At 36.0% G+C, this 18,593-nt stretch overlaps 1 protein-coding gene across 1 annotated transcript; it reads left to right on the top strand.

Annotated features, from left to right (window-relative positions):
• The first annotated feature begins 1,461 nt into the window (after positions 1 to 1,461).
• On the top strand, positions 1,462 to 17,564 carry LOS4 (P-loop containing nucleoside triphosphate hydrolases superfamily protein). The gene is made up of 7 exons (XM_086447282.1): positions 1,462 to 1,800; positions 1,943 to 2,464; positions 13,619 to 13,684; positions 16,057 to 16,458; positions 16,546 to 16,657; positions 16,968 to 17,053; positions 17,175 to 17,564. Exons 1-7 carry the CDS (start codon positions 1,579 to 1,581, stop codon positions 17,235 to 17,237), a joined length of 1,473 nt encoding a protein of 490 aa, XP_086303408.1. The 5' UTR covers positions 1,462 to 1,578; the 3' UTR covers positions 17,238 to 17,564.
• Positions 17,565 to 18,593: the final 1,029 nt, after the last annotated feature.

Genomic DNA, 18,593 nt, shown 5'->3' with positions numbered 1-18,593 from the left:
TTGTTATTTTTTTAGAGCTATTATTGGCACCCCATATTTTACTTAATACAACCAAATTTAAAAAATGGTTAATCTCCATCAAGCGTTGAATATGATGAAATTCCAAGTCTGATACACTATTCATTCTAATTCCCAAAACATGTTTTTCTAGTGACTTCGTCATTTTTATAATCAACGAATTCATCGATAAAAGAACAATGATTTTTCCATATCAGCGATCTTACAAGTAATTTATCAACGAATTTATTGATTATAAAAGTTATGAATTCATTGATAAACACATGTTTTGGGAATTAAAATGAAAAATATACTAGAACCAGAATTTTGACAAAAGTTGTGCATGTTTTGGGAAATATCTAAAAAAAATGAATGGTTGAGAAAAAGTAAAAGTTGGGGTGCCAATATGAGCGCGCTCTCTCTCTCTCTCTCTCTCTTCTTATTTTTGACTAAATTCATGTTTGGGTGAATCTCAATTTTGTGTGTTGAATATGATGAAATTTCGAGTTCAATACACTGTTTATTTTTATTCCCAAAACATGCATTTGTCATTTTTATAATCTACAAACTTGTGAATTTGTCACTTTTAATATCTATGATTTCATATATATGGCAACAAATTCATTGATTATAAAAGTGATGAATTCACTTGAAATGCCTGTATTGAGAATTAAAATGAATAATATTATCAAAATTGAAATTTGGATATAAGTTACGCACATTTTGGGAAAAATCCATTTTTGTTTTTTGGATTTATGATTTTATTCGAGCATAATCATGATTATAACAACTATTGAAAATGTTTGAACGTATGTTATAAGGTTTTGTGATGTTGAGATTATAATTTACCTAATTACACTTCAAGCCCCTTGTAATTTGGCATAATTCCATTTTAAACCCCTAGCATTTAGATAATTGCACTTACCTCTCCTTACATCCCTTACATCGAGTATTAAAATTTAGATGTTATTTTATTATTTTACCCTCTAATTTTATGTTAATTTTTATTAAAAAAACAAATTTCAAAAGAATAATTAAAATTCCCTCTCTTCTAGGCTTCCATTGAACTCATTTATTCACAATTATATTTTTGTTTATAAGGAAAGAAAAACATTTTAAAAGGGTAAAATATTTTTTATAAAAGAAATATAACTGTACATTGACGGCAATTTGACAGCAAGGGGTAAGTCAACCCCTTAGATAACTGTACAGTAGGTAAGTATAATTATCAAAATATGAGGAGGTCAAAATGGAATTATGCCAAACTACAGGGGGTTATAGTGTAAGGTTGAGACTTGAGATTATAATTTGAGCCGAGCCTTTGTAACGGTTGAAGTGCGTGTTTTAATCTTTAATTTGGGGTGTGATAAATAATTTAAGAAATTTGGGGTGTAAAATGTAAACGTTAGGGTGCTAATAGCAGCTCTCTTTTTATTTTTATTTTCTTTCTTGATGTTCAAGAATCAGACTTCTTCTGCAACTCTCTCTCAGTCGATCAAGTGTAAGGCAGACCCAAGCCAGCAAGCCATTCCATTCAAGCAAAACCCTCTCTCTCTCTCTCTCTTCTGCAGCTCGTCATCAATGGCCGCCAACAACGATAGTGTCACCATCTCTGGACCTAAAAAAACTCCAGAAGTGAAGCGTTCTTGGGGAGATGAAGTAGATGATGAGTTTCCTGAAGAAGCGACCTCATCTGCTCCCATCAACAATCTTTCAGAACCAAACATTGACTCTCTAACGATCGATGAGACCAAAAAGACTAACAAATTTCTAGACGAACCAGAAGATTCAAACATCAAAGCCGTAAATCTCTCTCTCACTCTCTTTCTTCTTATTTCTAGGGTTTTTCTCTAGTTTAATTCACTTTGTTTATTTATTTTTTGTTGTTTTTTCTTTTACTTCATGGATCGATAAAGTTTTTAATTTGTCGATTCTGTAACCCTAGGTTACCACTGGAGACACTCTTTATTCAACCGCAGCAACATTCGAGGATTTAAATCTGTCTCCAGAGTTGTTGAAAGGGCTCTATGTCGAAATGAATTTCACTCGACCGAGTAAAATCCAATCAATAAGCCTGCCGATGATCCTGACTCCACCATACAAGGATCTGATAGCTCAAGCTCATAACGGTTCTGGAAAAACCACTTGTTTTGTTCTCGGGATGTTGAGTCGTGTTGATCCGAATCTGAAAGCGCCGCAAGCGGTTTGCATTTGCCCTACTAGAGAATTGGCGATCCAGAATTTGGAAGTTTTGAAGAGGATGGGTAAATTTACTGGAATAAGTTCTATTTGTGCTATACCTATGGATAGGAGTGTTGATATTCCAATTCAGAAGCGTGCGCCCATCACTGATCAAATTGTGATTGGAACTCCTGGAACGATAAAGAAATGGATGTCGTTCAAGAAATTGAGTACAAGGGAGGTGAGGATACTTGTTTTCGATGAAGCTGATCACATGTTGGCTGAGGTAATCGCTGTTTCCTCTTTTTATTTTCGCAATCTATTTGAATAGTGATTTCGAATTTTCAACAAAAACTTAGTCATATAGGTGGAGTGCCTTATGATCTTTTGATTATCCTGTTTTGGATTGAGCTCTGGCGTTATTAATGCTGATAATTTTTTTTGGAGGTTTTATTATAAAGATTTATCTCTAATGGATCTTAGATTTGATAGCTCTTGAAGTTTTTAGTAATCTGTCCATTGTTCTTGTTACTTACAACAAGCGGCAATTTTGTTTTCTCTCCTTGCAATGATTTTGTGGGAAAATCTTACATGTGGTAGTTTATTGTTTTTATTTAAACGTAGATGGTTTTTTCCTTCTAGGTACGTCAATGGATCGGGTTTGGATCAGATTGGTGCTAAATTGGTACCAGTCCGATAAGAAATTTAATTTATTAGTCCTAGACCCGACCCGATATAGTATGTGTTGTTTTGGATCCCATCTGAAAAATTCAATATTTTTGGCTGGTCCTAATCCAATTGGATTGGATGAGCATGTATAAAATATGTTATGGTCAGTTCATCCTTTTTTTTTTTTTTTTTTGCATTAAAGGTTGTAATTTAATTTATTTCAAAGGCAGAGAGGTAAAGATGGCACGATTTTCAATTGTGAGCAACCCCGTAACATGATACAATCTCAGACAAACAATACATTGAGTAAACCCTCACAGTACCAATGTTAGCAGACAAGAAAAATGCTGAAGTGGTTCATGGTTTACTACCACTGAGTGAAGGAAAAAAAAAAAAAACAAAGCATTCCTTGTGATATAAAATGAATTTTGTTGTCCCTTGGCTGAATCTGTGGGATTTCTAATGCCAAAGTTTGGTGAACTTGTAGGCAGTAGAAATATTAAGGAAACACTAGCTAAGATTGACAAACAAACAATTTCCCAAAGAAACTGTTTTTGTTATCTAGATTAAATCATATGAAAATGGAAAAGTTGGCGAGGATATGACCCATAAAAGTTAGTGCTAGGTGGATAAAGTGGAAGAACACTTCTTAAGTGTTATGTGGTTGATGTGTAACAATCAAACTAAAAAGGAAATTTTACAAGATGACTAGGCCAATTTTCTTTGTGGAGTTGAATATTGGACTATCAAAAATATGTTTATGAGTGAATGTAATAAAGATAACTTTTGATATGGATAAGTAGAAATATTAAGGAAGATAAATCTGATGACCAATTAAATGAGGGAAAGTCATTTGAGATGGTTTTGTAATTGTGAATGATAAAAAAATTTCACTGGTCAGATCACCCTTGAACCCAAGTCGGAGGTTCGACTATGGAAAAGGACTCTGGATAACACTCAGACCCGAATTAGAATGACACATTAGAATGACTATCTTCATCAATCACATTCAAAGGCTTCATGTCTTGATTTCAATGATAAAAACAGCGACAAATGTAAAAAATCCAAAGCATGCCTTAAGGAAAACAAATTGCCATAACTATTAAACTAACTAAATTTGACATGTGTTAAGACATGTTAGGAGTTAATCCCCGAGGAGTGACATCATATCACGTGGTCAACTAAGAATGGTTGCGGTCAAAAAGCTCATAGTCTGATAGACTAACATGAATCCAACACGTGTTTTCATATGCATAAATGTCATCCCTAGACATAACATCACACTCTATGACAATGCTTCAAACGACTCCGACTACGAAACACACGAGCTAACATAATTTTTACTGAGCAAGCATTACACACATGCCCTCAAAGAGATCCATTTTGATAATTGCCAAACAATCATAAGTTGACACGTCAAAACTTACGGAAAATAATTATGAGATGTGACGTAAGATCACATGTCCAGTCGAGCAGCACAATACGACCAAGAGAATGAGCGATTCAACCAGGGACTTCCAAAATTCTATACATACGGTGTCCATACACAAAAAAGTTCCAACATCTTTTTTTTTTTTTTTTTTTTTCTTGTAGTCAAAACTCTGTCTAACTTGAAACTGATTTGATCATCGAAGTGTTTGTAGGACACACTGAGTGCTATCAAAGAAGAAGTTGGGTTTGAACTTGAATTCATAGTTTCATACATGGTTCATAGTGTTTTTGCACACAATAATGAAGATCAATAACAATAGCTATGAGAACAAACGTTTGCAAATTGAAGATTCTAAAAGCGAAAGAAGGAAAATTGAAATTGGCCATGTTGGAGGTAAAAAGAAAACTATGAAAGTGATTGCTTTGATTGAAGATGTGGATCATGATATGGTTAAATCACAAAAGGTGATTCATGTGGTTGACCCTAGTAATTGTGATAATTTGTAGATGGTGATGACGATGTGGATAATTCATTGCTTAATTTTTGAATATATGGAATTAACCAATTGGAAATGTGAAAGTTGGACGCATGTTGTGTATCTCTCCTTATTATGCAAACTTGCCATCCACACATGTTTTTAGCAGGGATATGGAAGAGCGCAATGACTTAGCTAAAACCATTGCTATGGATGTTTAGAAAGTGAAAGTTATTAGAACATAAACAAAAGTATAACAGACCATCTAGGGGAATTAAAATGTATTATTATGGTTTGATAACTCCAGATTTATTGAGAGCCCATATTTATTAGGAATCCTTATTCATTAGGAATTTTTAGGTCAAATTATTTGGAGTCCAAAGTCACTACGAGGCTAGAGTAGTTGATGGGGACATAGGCCCATGCTTATGGCTTGGATTTATTAAGAGTCCAGATTCATTAGAAATATCATGACCCAAATCCGACTATTGTCGACTCGGCAACATGACTGGGGGATACTCGATCCCACCCCAAACCCGAAATTTGAGCATAAACCTCAATACTATGCGAGGGAGAGATCTGTTAACACTTAAAACTTGATCTAAATACCACACCTTGGGACTCCTGTGATTCCCAAGGTATGGGTTGAGAGTTGAGATAACTCAAGGACCTTTCTACCCAAAGAAATTTCAAATTACGTAGCCATAGAAAGAATTAATTATTCTACAAGCTAATAATTTGTAACACAAGAATTTTATCTAAAGCATAGGTGATACTATCAATATATAAATGTTCAGTGACATAATATATCATAGCGATAACAAAAGAGTAGTACATAGGATATAACAAAAGTAAGAAACTAAGTAAGTCCTGAAGGACAATATACATTAATAAACAAAAAAATCCTAACATCTAACAAAAGACCGTAGCAGCAGCAAATAGATGGCTCCCCAAGGTACGACCTCTGAATCAAGGTCTGGCTCGTAGGGTGGTTCTAACTCCTAGTATGACTCCTCAATGTACTCCTCCACCAAGAAGGTGTCCTCTATAGAAAAACTTGAAAGGTGGAAAAAAATGGGGTGAGAAAACAATCTAGTTTCAAAATTTTGTGCCCTTAAAATACGGTGTGTGAAATTAATTTTATTTATAAAAATCATGATGCATAAATCGAGAATTATATCTAACCATGTTTAAATGCATCTACTATATGTCATCTACTAATAGAAGAAAGCAAGTAAATCTCATGATAGTCACATATCTAAAGCATTACAATGATAATCAATTAATTTTAGTTCTGTTATAATTATATAATGACATAATAAATGTGCATACAACATCATATTACAATACATGAGGTGAGGCGTATCTCTTGTGGGTCCAAGCTTGCGACTGATCTTTCGATCAAAACCGGCTTGCTAGTCGTGTAGAGTTCTTTACTTTATACCGGCGTAGAACGGAACCAAGGTCCCATTAATTCACCGATGAGCGATCTTAACATCATTGGCCTTTTAACACATGCCGGGCGTCTTCACCTGTCCTGATTTTCCGGTCTAGCGTGGTAACCATTGGCTCCCATGGAGAGCGTGGGATTGTTCGCAATATGCAATCTTTTCTGACTTAGGTTGCCGTTTGACAATAGGGTCAAAAACCCAATTAAAGCTAATGGTAGTGAACCATTCGACGACTACAGTCTACGATGGATTCATGTCTAAATCAGGTGTGAACCTTACATCTAATGCTTATCAGGCATACGTGTAAGCTCAAATCCCTCTAGCTACTGACCTCAACCTCTTTACAATCAAAATCAAGGTTTATTGGAAAAAGATATAATCGGTACTTCTAGACTTCGTTGGTAGTGACTGTTTCCAAGGCGTCCCATACCACCAGGGAGCAAGTCAAATCCATTGACATCTTAGGTAATTCCTCGTTTTTGGAAGAGTCAAGGGATTATAGCAAGGTAGTTTCATGGTCCTTTTCCGGCTCACCAATTGTACTAAAATAATGTAAGTATGTGCTTTATTTGCAAGAAATCTTGAAGAAATCGGTGAGATGTTAAATCATCGGTAAATAATTGTTTTAATTTCGGTTGGTTAAAAAGAAAACCAAAGCACAAAAACAAAACATTACAACTCGTTTCATTGATACTTAGAAATTGCTCGTCAATTCCAATGTCGTGTTTCACCTTGATGTACTCACTGAATAACCCATCCATTACCATAAATAATGTATTATCCATATCCAAAATTGATCGTCCACTATATCACTTCTAAACTACATCACCGGGTATCCATGTGATGAGTACACCTCACAACAGTCATCTATACATACTTAGTAAATGCACATAGTTATATTGTAGATAACTTTGAAAATAGAAGAGGTTTCTTTATTTCCAAAACATAAACATTTGATAAGAAAATGAGATATTTTAAGTTACTAAAAGAAACTAATCCAAAAAGAAATCCATGTGGAATTTTCTACTAAGGGTGAACATGAAAATAAACTAAATTAAGACACACCTACTTAAAATGTGGACCATCTAATTAAGAGGTTTAAAATATAAAAAAATAAATTTAACACACACCCATAAAAAATAGTGGTCTACTAATAATAATTTAAAAATAAATAATACTAAGACTCCTAATAAATTTTCCCTAAAAACTCCTAAGGAATCTAGACTCCTAATATATATGTATTCTTAATATTTTTGGGCCATGGGTATGGGCCTGTGTCCCCATCATCCTATGGCATGATCAATCTCAGACAAACTATACACTTAGTAAACCCTGATAGGACCAATATTAGCAAACAACATAAATGCTGAAGTTTATGATTTATTACCATTGGGCATTAGGTGAAGGGAAAAAAGCAATCCACATTATTAAAATTAATTTTGTTGTGGCTAGGAAACTTATGGGTATAACATTTGTAATGCCTAAGTTTAGTGAATTTGTAGGTAGGATCTTTTGGATCTGATCTGATCCGATTAAAAAAAAATCAATAGTTTTGGATTTGGTCCTAATCCAATCCTATTTATTTGATGAAAGTATGTATGAAATGTAATATAAGTTATATATCTAAATAAATATATAATATTACCATACATCACTATTTAGATGTCAAGAAAGAACATGAATATGCGTAACAAAGATAAAGATGTTAATATGGATGAGTAGAAATACTTGGAAAGGCATTTTTTTTGGGCTAATCTAGGGAAGACAAATATGAAAGTGAAATAAGTATATTCAATGAAATTTAGAAATAGCTCGTGCGGCTAAAAATAAAAATTATGGTTGAATCGAATCTTCAAATTCAATCTTGATTTCTCCTTGATGATCCTTTGTGTGCTACTTCTTACGAATACTCTGACGATCAAGTTAATTACAAATCGGATAGAATTTTGGCTAAAGAGAACGAAGATTTCATATCATCTCATGTATGAAGGTTCTATTTATAGATTTTGGAGATCCCTAGTTAAATCACTTGTTCTTCATGGTCATATCACGTTTTTCGATTCTACACATGATATGATTTCATGTCTCGTGATTGCCCTTTCGCATGTCTTGATATGTATAGCTTATGTTTCCTTGGTGGTTATGGAGGCAAATCTCTTCAATCTCATGCATTCAGCCTTGCTTGCGTGGCAACTCCGTTAGTTCGTGTGCTTAGTTGTAGTCTTTTTGAGGCTTTTCATAGATTGTGATGTCATGTCTTAGATGACTTTTATGCATGTTGTGACACGTGTTGGATTTTTGTCAGCCTGTTGGGTCATGTGTTTCTTGAATATAGTTCCTTTTAATTGGTCACGTGGTGTTGACGTCATTGCTGGGGTCTAGTTCCTAGTATGTCTTGTCATATGTTGGATGATGTCTTATTTGACGGTTAGGATGGTTGATTTTTTTAAGTGCTTGAATTCGATTTCCACCATTGTCAGTTGTTGTTGATCTTGAAGGTCGCGGCTCGAGGCTTCTGAGTGTGGTTGGAGATGGTCATTCCGAATGTGTTGCTTTGATTCTGGGCTTTGATGCCATTTAGAGTCATTTCATGAACTCGAGATTTTTTTTATAAGATTTTGACTTGGGGTTGGATGTGTCTTGACCCTAGAAGGGGAAATAAAATAATGGAAAGTCATTTGACATAGTATGACTTTGAATATTTTAATGAATACCAGTAAACCTATGTCAAAATCAAAGGGCTTGAATCCATCTTAGGAGTTGTTGAAAGGGATCTATGTTGAATTGAATTTTACTCGGTTAAGCAAGATCCAAGCAATGAGCTTGTCAATGTTCCTTAAATCACCACAGTATAAGGATTTGATTGCTCAATCTCATAATGGTTTTGGTAAGATAACTTGTTTTGTGCTTGGGATGTTTAGTCACATCAAATCAAATTTGAAAGCACCCCCATATGCTTCGCATTTACCCTACTAGAAAATTGGCAATCTACAATTTGGTACAATAGAATAAGTTCCACTTGCGCTATACCCATGGATAGGACATAGGAGTGTTTATCTTCCACTTGCGAAATGGGCACCACCAACGATCATATAGTGATCAAAACTTTTATTGCAATGAAGAAATCGATGTTGGTCAAGAAATTGAGTATGAGGTGAAGTTATCTTTATTTTTTTTGCTAGGCAAGCAAGTGGTTAGTGTCAACATAAGTGATGATTGGGATCAATGAGTTTTGAACTCATTTCCTGAGATCACTCCACACGCATTACCAACTTAGCTAAGTTGGCACCTTTAAGGAGGTGAAGATGCTTGTTTTCGATGAAGTGATACATGTTGGTCGTTGTAGTCACTATTTCCTTTCTATTTGGAGATCAACTAACAGTTGTTAGGCTTACATTTTTCCTTATTTTCTTTTGGGATTGAGTTAAGATTGAAAAACAAGTAATTCCCCAAAGAATTTTTTTCTATTATTGAGGTTCAATCATACATAAATCCATAAACTTAGTGCTAGATGGATAAAGTCGAAGAACACTTCTCAAGTATTACGTGTAATGATCAAACTGAAAGGAAATTTATTTATCAAGAAAAGAACTAAAAGGAAAATTTACAAGATGACCAGGAGACCAATTGTTCTTCGTGGAGCTTAATATTGGACTATCAAGATTGTGTTCATGAATGAACGTAGCAAAGATAGATGAGGATGCTAAAATGGATGAGTCGAAATATTAGGGAAGACAAATGTGAAGACCAATTAAATAATGGGAAGTCATTTAAGGTGGTTTAGACATTGTAATTATGGAAGATAAACCTTCCACGGGAACCCCTTATAAAAAATATGTAGTAAAAGACCCCAGTTTGCAAAAAGTCCTCTGAAAATTCCTGGTTGTCTTCAATGAATATTACTTTGAACTGCATGTTGTAGATCTTTTCTGCTTAGTTTCTTATGATGATCCTTAAAAGAGTCGAACCTTGGAACATCCCTTCTTCAGCCTTCAGTGTTGGTCACAACAGAAGTAGTCTACTCAGAAGGTATGGCAGGAGTAGAGGTTGTATTGGGGACAATACCTGCCTGAAATAGTGGCAGACATTATAGCAGATTGTTGGGTTGTGAGAGACAATGGAATCGAACCTGATGGTTCAGAAATAGATTTTGAATGCTGACTAGAGATTTCTGGACCGATCCCAGTACCTTTTTGTGGATGAAGTGCCCTAGCTTCCTTAGGTGGCCTCAATAGTTTAGGTGATTCTCCCTTGCTAACAACCAGTGAGCTAACTGTCACTGAAGAGGAGCCCACTTTGTCACCAAACACTGAAGACTTATGAACCCTGACCAACTGGAAAGAGCAAAAGAATCATTAAACGGTACAGCTTGTGAACGCTGACGAACCGGATAGTTATATCTTGACACTTGAGGACCGATAGTCATCTGAGTACTTGTCAAAGGATGAATGGTTTGAGTCTGAAAGAACGTAGCAACGGTTTGTGTAGGGGAATAATAGGGAATCTGATGAGTTGGGGTATAAGATGGAATGGGCTGGGATTTGGGGTGGGGGGTCACATTATGATGCAACCTTGAGCCCCATGGCCCAACCATTTAAATGTCGATCAGTCACACGGTCCTTTTATCAAGCCTCAATTCTTCATGAGTCTCGAGATGAGTTATCTTGACAGTCTTGCGAGAACCGACAAATTTTACAGAAGGCTTTAGAGCTGCCGTTGTGCCAGGTGCAGCAGGAACTTTAACATGCACATATCTTTTGGTCTTGTATGGAGCATGGGAGTCACCATTGTTAGATTCGTTAACACTACTTGCATCCTTCCATGATTGTTGCTGCTAGGAACAGAAGGGACAGGCAATGCTGGCACAACTCTAAAGGAATAATGGCATACCTGGTCGTGTTGCTGCTCATCCTAATTTGGTGGAGCAGAACTAGTTAGAGCCGGTATCTGCATTCCATTCGTGAAACCAGGGCTGGCTTATGCTCCCAAACTGAAGAGGAAGCGCCTTAGACCCATGTCCTATGCCGCTATTGCAGGGGCCATATAATCCGAAACTCCAGTAGTCGAAACAGCCCGAGAACTTCTTGAGAAGGGTGAATTTGCTGGCTTGGGTGTGTCCGATGCTTTTGGTAAAGGGGGATTTCAGAAGTATACACAAAAAAAAGGGTCCAGATTGATTACTATTACCACAAAGTTAGTCGCAAAGTCAATATGGGATCAGTAGTATACACTGATGGCATTAATCAGATCGTTATGATTCATCCAAACAATATGAAACCTTGACTCCACATCTTGGTCAACAAAGAAAGAGTTTCTTCCCCAAATCCATGTTATGACAAGATCGCGCAATCATGTGTTCCACAAAATGGTGTCTCTTTCAGGCATCCGATTGAACATAGCAAACGAACGATCTACACCAGATGATTTTGCATGACCAAATATCATGCTATTCCTACAAAACAGACCTGGATTGGAAATCCGATGAAACACTTGGTTGACGAAACTCATGGCTCCACGGAATATGGGGTGTAATCCTTACATGAGGGGAACAAAAATTGGATTTAGAGTATAAGAAAACCCATGGAACATTATACATAGAAATAATCGATCATCCTCGTGTAGCTAATCCTGGACCTAGAGCCCAAAAGCATGTAGAAGAGGACTGCAATTTTGAGCAAAGGATTTCAATTTACATGCATTTTAGTCTAATAACTTTCCAATTAATCATATTTCCAATTAACTACATAATAACAACTTTCTAATCCTATTGTAATTCAATTTGGATACTTCTAGGCACTTCTAATTACAGTCTAAATAATAAAAGACGAATTTTAATACAAATTAGAACTAGAAATATAACTCCTAACATAACTATGAAATATAATCCTACTAGAACTAGAAATATAAATTCTATCAAAACTAGAAAATAGAAACAAATCCTACAAGAATTAGGAAACTACTTAAGATTCTAACTAGATCTATAGATGTCCAGCATCATAAAGATGGCAGTATTTTCAATTGTGATCAACCCCATGACATGATACAATCTAAGACAAACAATACACTGAGTAAACTCTCACAACAAAAATGGTAAAGTGGTTCATGGTTTACTATCATTGGGTGAAGGAAAAATGGAAAAAAGCAATCCATGTCATATAAAACGAATTTTGTTGTGGCTAGACAGAATCTATGTGATTTGTAATGCCAAAGTTTGGTGAACTTGTAGGCAGTATCTTGTAATTTTAAAGTTTGTAAGTTGGCATTATCTATAAATGTGGATGATTCAACACACTACACAGTAGTCTCTGGAAAGAGGGAAAGGCTGAAGTGATATGAAAAATAAGCCTTCTGAAACCGTCTAATAACCATTGGGGGTCTCTTACATCTAGAGGACGGATTTCTACTGCTTTCTTGATAAGGATTGTTATTCCAAAGGCTTGGATTACCGCATTGTGGCGTATAGCTGGGCTGAAAATGTGAGGATAACATCATCTTTACTGTTAAGTTCTTTGGAAGAACTTAGCCTCCTTGGTTCGTTGCTTCAATGGGAAGTTCCTCGTTAAGTGTTGGATGGATGCGTGTTGATTTTAATTTTCCATAAAAACGTTCCATGCTTTGTGGCGATCATCATCCAGTCCCTTAATTTTTTTCCCAGTGACTTCCATCATTGATGAGCCCTCAATCACCTTTCCATGGGTTAGTGATATTTTGTTAGACCAATACAATCATTCTTATCGAGGAAGTACCAGGGAATCTTTGGCTTGTATGTAAAACTCAGTTTTTTTTTTACTTATTTAATTTTTGAATAAGTATAAGAATATATTGATAATGAAAGAGATAGGGGGTGAGTTAGCCCTCACTACAAGAAGGAAACTCAGTGTTTTTATATTATTGAAGCATTCTGCACTGCTTCAGCGGTCTTAGCTGGTAGTGGGAGGTGATTGATATAAAAATAATAAAACAAGGAAAAAAATGAAGAGAAAATGTAATTGATGCTATCCTGACGGATGCTAGATATCACAGTATAAGAGTTGCTTGAATAGTTATTGAGTTACTAATTTTGGTAATTTAAACGTAATGAAAAAAAAAAAAAAAATCCTTGAATGGCGATTAAGCAGGTGGTTTTTGCAGGTTATATCGTAACAGATGAAGAATGAATTCTCAATAAGTTTTTGGGGAGACAAATAGAGTTGTTTTCTTGTTATTTACAAACTAAATTTTGATTTATTATCATGCTTGATTTCAACTTTTAAAATATTGGAAACCACAGGCTGCCATAAAATTATCAATATTGCATTGCATACGTTGTTATTTGGAATTTATTTTTGGGGTTTTGAGTAGATAACTGTTTGTTCTTGTACATCAACATATGATCATTCCTTGGTTGCTAATTTAGAATTCTACCATTTGTAGGATGGCTTTAAAGATGATTCGTTGAGGATCATGAAGGACATTGAAAGAAGCAGTGCTCATTGCCAGGTTTGTCACTACTAATGTGAAATTGTGGATTTTGGTAGTGTTTTAGTTCTTGTTTTTAGCTTTCTTTTCTTGTATCTCCTTCTGTTGTTGGGTGGCCACCTTCTTTTGTCTATTAGTTAAAAATTTATGTCTATCAAGAAGAAAGATATGTAGATTACTGCTCATTTATTTGATTGGTTATTTGAAGTTGAACTATTACTGTTAGAACAATCTACTTGATGATGTAAGTGGCCCAAGATCTGTATCCAGCTTTTATCAAATGGCTTCATTTTGAGGTGGGAGAAAGCAATCGGGACTGCTTTCTGGCAGAATCAATGATGCGAGGAAACCTCCCTTAAGGACTTGGTCCTGGGTCTCTTTCTACTTTCAAGTGCTAAAAAAAAGTAGGGAAAAGAGAGAAAAGAACATTGTGAGTGATTTATAAAAAGCCCGAAATCTCTCATGCTCTTGGTAATGTGAGAGTTTCCTATCTTCTCACTTGGGAACCTTACCACATTAAAATCTCCCCCAAGACACGGTTTGCCCCAATATCCTGCCACATCACTTAGCTCTTCCTGGAATTATTCTCTCCCCCGCTTTGTTTGGTCCATATATCCCTGAGAACACCCATTCAAAATCGCTCTCCAAACTTTTGCACAAAATAGATACTAAGAAATCTCCTAACAGGAGTCCTCCACTTGTATCTTGTCCTTATTCCACGTCACAATAATGCCTTCAGACGCCCCAATGGCTGGTAACCAACTCCAACCTGTGTTTTCACCCCGATAACTCCCTGACCAATGATTCATTGCACTCGTTCAGCTTAGACTCTTGCATTGCCACAATGTGCATGTTGTTTGTCCTGATCACCTCCTTGATCTACACCCTCTTCCACCCCCCTAACATTTTCAATGTCAGAATTTTGATCATTGAGTACATAAATTTTTCCCGGATTCTTCCTCCTAGAGCCCTCCACCCTTGGTGAGGACTCACTAATTTCCTCTCTAGACTCTCTGCTTCCTTTGCCAGCATAGCTCTTCTCTTTACTTTTGGGACAACACAAGTTGTTTTCCCCTGCAAGTTCTGAACCCCTCCTCACTCCTAATTGGAGAACCCCACAAATGTTGCAAATTTTGACCAAGTAACTCTTCCAACTTTATCAGAAAACTTAACTCCTTACTACCCCCTATCGTCACCTTAAGGAGGAGAGTTGGTGATCTGACTACCTCATGATATTATACCCATTGTTGTCATAATATTTGTCATTTGGGTCATCAACCAGTGCTTCTCTCTTGAACCACTCTGGACAAGTCCCCTCCCTCCCTCAGGATAAGGTCCCTTCAACCGGTGCATGTGCTTTCAAAACTAACAAATGGCTTGTTTCTTGCCCTTGAAGATCCCCCCATGAGCCACTCTTACCAGGGAAAGGGGAACTGGAGGACGATGGAACCCTTTCGCCCAAACCTCTGTGCTTAAAGCCATTTTATGAACCCCTTCCTTGCCTATAGATTGGACCGTTCTGAGTTCCAACCTCACCCTTTTCCAACATCTGAGACCTTACCTTCATCTGTTGAGGGCTTGTAGAAGATGATAGATAAAAGGCCCAAATCTTTTATAGTTTTGCTAATTTTTATCGAGAATTGATTTCTTCGACTATTAAGGTAGGATAAAAGAAGCAATCCGCAATTCAAATTCCACTTAGATTTTCAATGAACTCTTTATGATTTGAACCAGATTCCATTTCAGTGCTGCAATCGAAGTGCTTGGTTGTTTCTTTCAACTTTTTGTACGATATTTAATGAAAATAGCCAGCCCTTCAACTAGACAAGCCTTGTTCAAGTAAAACCCAGCTATGGCTTTGAGGACCTGATCAAGGAACATTCTTGCTAAAATATATTTCAAACAAAATCAGAAATCCTTGAGAATGAAAGTTACTAAGTTTTTTTATAGCTGATATAGAACTCCTAATGGGTAACTTTAAAGGTTTGGGTGTAATATTTGGTGACTTCCAACAATTTAACCAAGAAATCATTGTCCCATTTTGAACCATTGCACTCTCCATTTGGTGCGGATTCAGCTTTTTTCCTACAACAGCACAATATATGATCGAATGATCTACACAAATGACATCCATAAAACTTGAAATAGTTCCAAATTATACATTGAAACAACAATCTTCTGTTTTGGTAATTGAAAATCTGTTTGGCAGTGTTGCAGATTTGTATGCTGTGTGGTTTGTAATTACTTTGTATCATTGTATGTTTTGATCTCAATATTCTATAATTGATTTGGGAATAACTTCTTTTTTGTTTCTTTGTAAGATAAAACTATTGTTTTTCTAAAGCAAGGTTTGAATTCGTTTCCCTTTCTTCTTGTTTTTTTCCTTGGGTCAGGTGCTTCTCTTTTCTGCTACTTTTAATGATACAGTCAAGGATTTTGTATCGAGGGTTGTTAAAGATGGAAATCAAATGTTCGTGAAGAAAGAAGAACTATCGCTGGATGTTGTCAAGCAGTATAAGGTGAACTGTCCAAATGAAGTTTCCAAGATACATGTCATCAAGGACAAGATTTTTTTATTAGGAGAAAAGTTGGGGCAGACGATCATATTTGTACACTCAAGGAATAGTGCTAATGATCTGCATACAACACTAACAAGCGATGGTTACGGATGTACTACCATTCATGGTGCTATTGAGAAAGATGTTAGGGACAAGATAGTCAAAGAATTTAAAGATGGATTAACTAAAGTCCTCATATCAACTGATCTCCTCGCTCGAGGTTTTGATCAGTCACAGGTACTTATCACTTGCTACTATTTAGATATGAGTTGTCTTGCACGTGTTTAGTATCAGATCTAACACTTTTTTATTTTTTAAATAAAGGTTAATTTGGTTGTCAATTACGATCTTCCTTTCAAGCACAATTCTCCATCAGAGCCCGATTATGAGGTGTACTTGCATAGGTGTGGTAGAGCAGGACGTTTTGGTCGCAAGGGTAAGTTTTACTATCAGTGTTCTTTAGGCTGGCTATTTCTGTTTCTTCCTCCAGGTAGTTTTAGGGATGGATTTTTATCTGACCGGATCCAAGATGGGTCAAGGGACATTAAACCATAGTTTTTTTATTCGGATGTACTCCAAGGATCCAAACTCACTAATTTCGGTTTTTGTATTACTAAGATTTCTGGTGAAGCCCGTCCCATTTTATGCCCTGTTTTTCTCAAAAGGATATTTTAAACCATGGTCTTAATTCACCTATTAATTCTGTTATAAAAGCTAACAACAAATGGTTGAATTTGGTTTTGCAGGAGCTGTGTTTAATTTGCTATGCTCAAGTAAGGACCAAATGTTGATGGCAAAAATCCAGAAGCATTTCGGGAATGAAGTAGCCGAGGTAATATATGAGATTTTACTTTACCTTAAATGTTGGCATTTGGAGAGAGTTGATCCATTTATTTACACACTTCATCATAATGCGATCTAAATACTTTATTCTTGTAATAAATGTCATGCAGGTGCCCAATTGGCAGAGCGAAGAGGATTTCGAAGCGGCTCTGAAAATCGCTGGTTTGCTTTGAACTCTACTGGTTTAGGAATTCCCAAACCCTTTTATAGATACTGACACTGTCGATTGAAAGATACATGGTTATCTATGATCAATATATTAGGATTCCCAGTAGGTATATTTATCTCGGATATCTTGTATAGTAGTTGAGCTTATACTTATAATATATATATCTGCTTGTGGAGGCTGAATGGGCTTGAAGTGAAGGAAACATGTATTCATTGATTGCTGAGATATTTTTTTTTTTTGGGTGTATTAGTGTGTTTGTTAAGAGTCATTTTGGTCTGGTGCTCTTTCTTGTATGTCATGGTCTTAATCATCCATCACTGGAGGCTTTTGTTGCTTGTGTATCTTGATCTGGGGTGCTCACGTTTGCTACTAGTGCACTATGGCTTGAATCGGCTGCCGGCCCCCTTATTTACAGTGTAGTTTCGTTAAAGATGAGACTTTGTTAGGAATCTTGTTATGTTTTGGCTGGATAGCTCACATTTTCTGTCCTCTCTTGCTTTCAGATAAGTATTGTGATTCGGAAACAAGGGCTGGTTATCTGATAGTCGTATAATTTTGCAGATGACTTACTTTATTTTTTGTGCCGCAAAATATTTACTGAAATAGCTTCAGACTTTAGAAAAGAAAAAATCAATGCAAATCATTTGTATTGTGTAACCAACCATCCATAAATTGATTTCAGATTTTTTTTATTTGCAAATGTTTTGCACAATACGAAGCATGGCCTAAATGTCCTGAAATATTTCGATTCGGACCATTTCAGTTTTTCTCAAAACCAGAACATAGCCAATTGAGCTCCAAAAAGTGATGGTACTCGCATGTTATCACCTCTCTTCCTCATTTTACAACCAACGTTAGTTAATTTCATGTGCTTTACTTCTCGGGAAATGTTCAGCAACAAACATTTTGACAAACATTTTGGCAAAACATTTTTCAAAATATGGGTTAGAGGTTTTGGAATGGGCTGATTTTTGGTGAGGATGATCTCTACGGTGAGGAGATCATCATCACCAAAAATCAGCCCATTCCAAAACCTCTTACCCATCAAAAATGGCTTACAAAAAATGGATGGTCCACGATTTCCCAACTTGTAAACATGGGGCTAGAAGTTTTGGAATGGGCTGATTTTTGATGAGGATGATCTCCTCACCATAGAGATCATCCTCACCAAAAATCAGCCCATTCCAAAACCTCTAACCTATGTTTTGAAAAATGTTTTGCCAAAATGTTTTGCCAAAATGTTTGTTGCTGAAAGGGACCCTTACTTCTCATTACATCTAGAGTGGTATTGGTCCCGCTTTTTCCAAGAGCATATCTAACCAAAGGTTTTAAATAATGCTATTGTTTTGTGAAAGAAACA

Source organism: Akebia trifoliata, chromosome 7 (assembly GCF_017979445.1).
Source record: "Akebia trifoliata isolate Shusen 1 chromosome 7, ASM1797944v1, whole genome shotgun sequence".
Lineage (NCBI taxonomy): Eukaryota > Viridiplantae > Streptophyta > Magnoliopsida > Ranunculales > Lardizabalaceae > Akebia > Akebia trifoliata.
The sequence above is the reverse complement of the archived record's forward strand: the minus strand, read 5'-3'. Positions and strand labels throughout refer to the sequence as shown.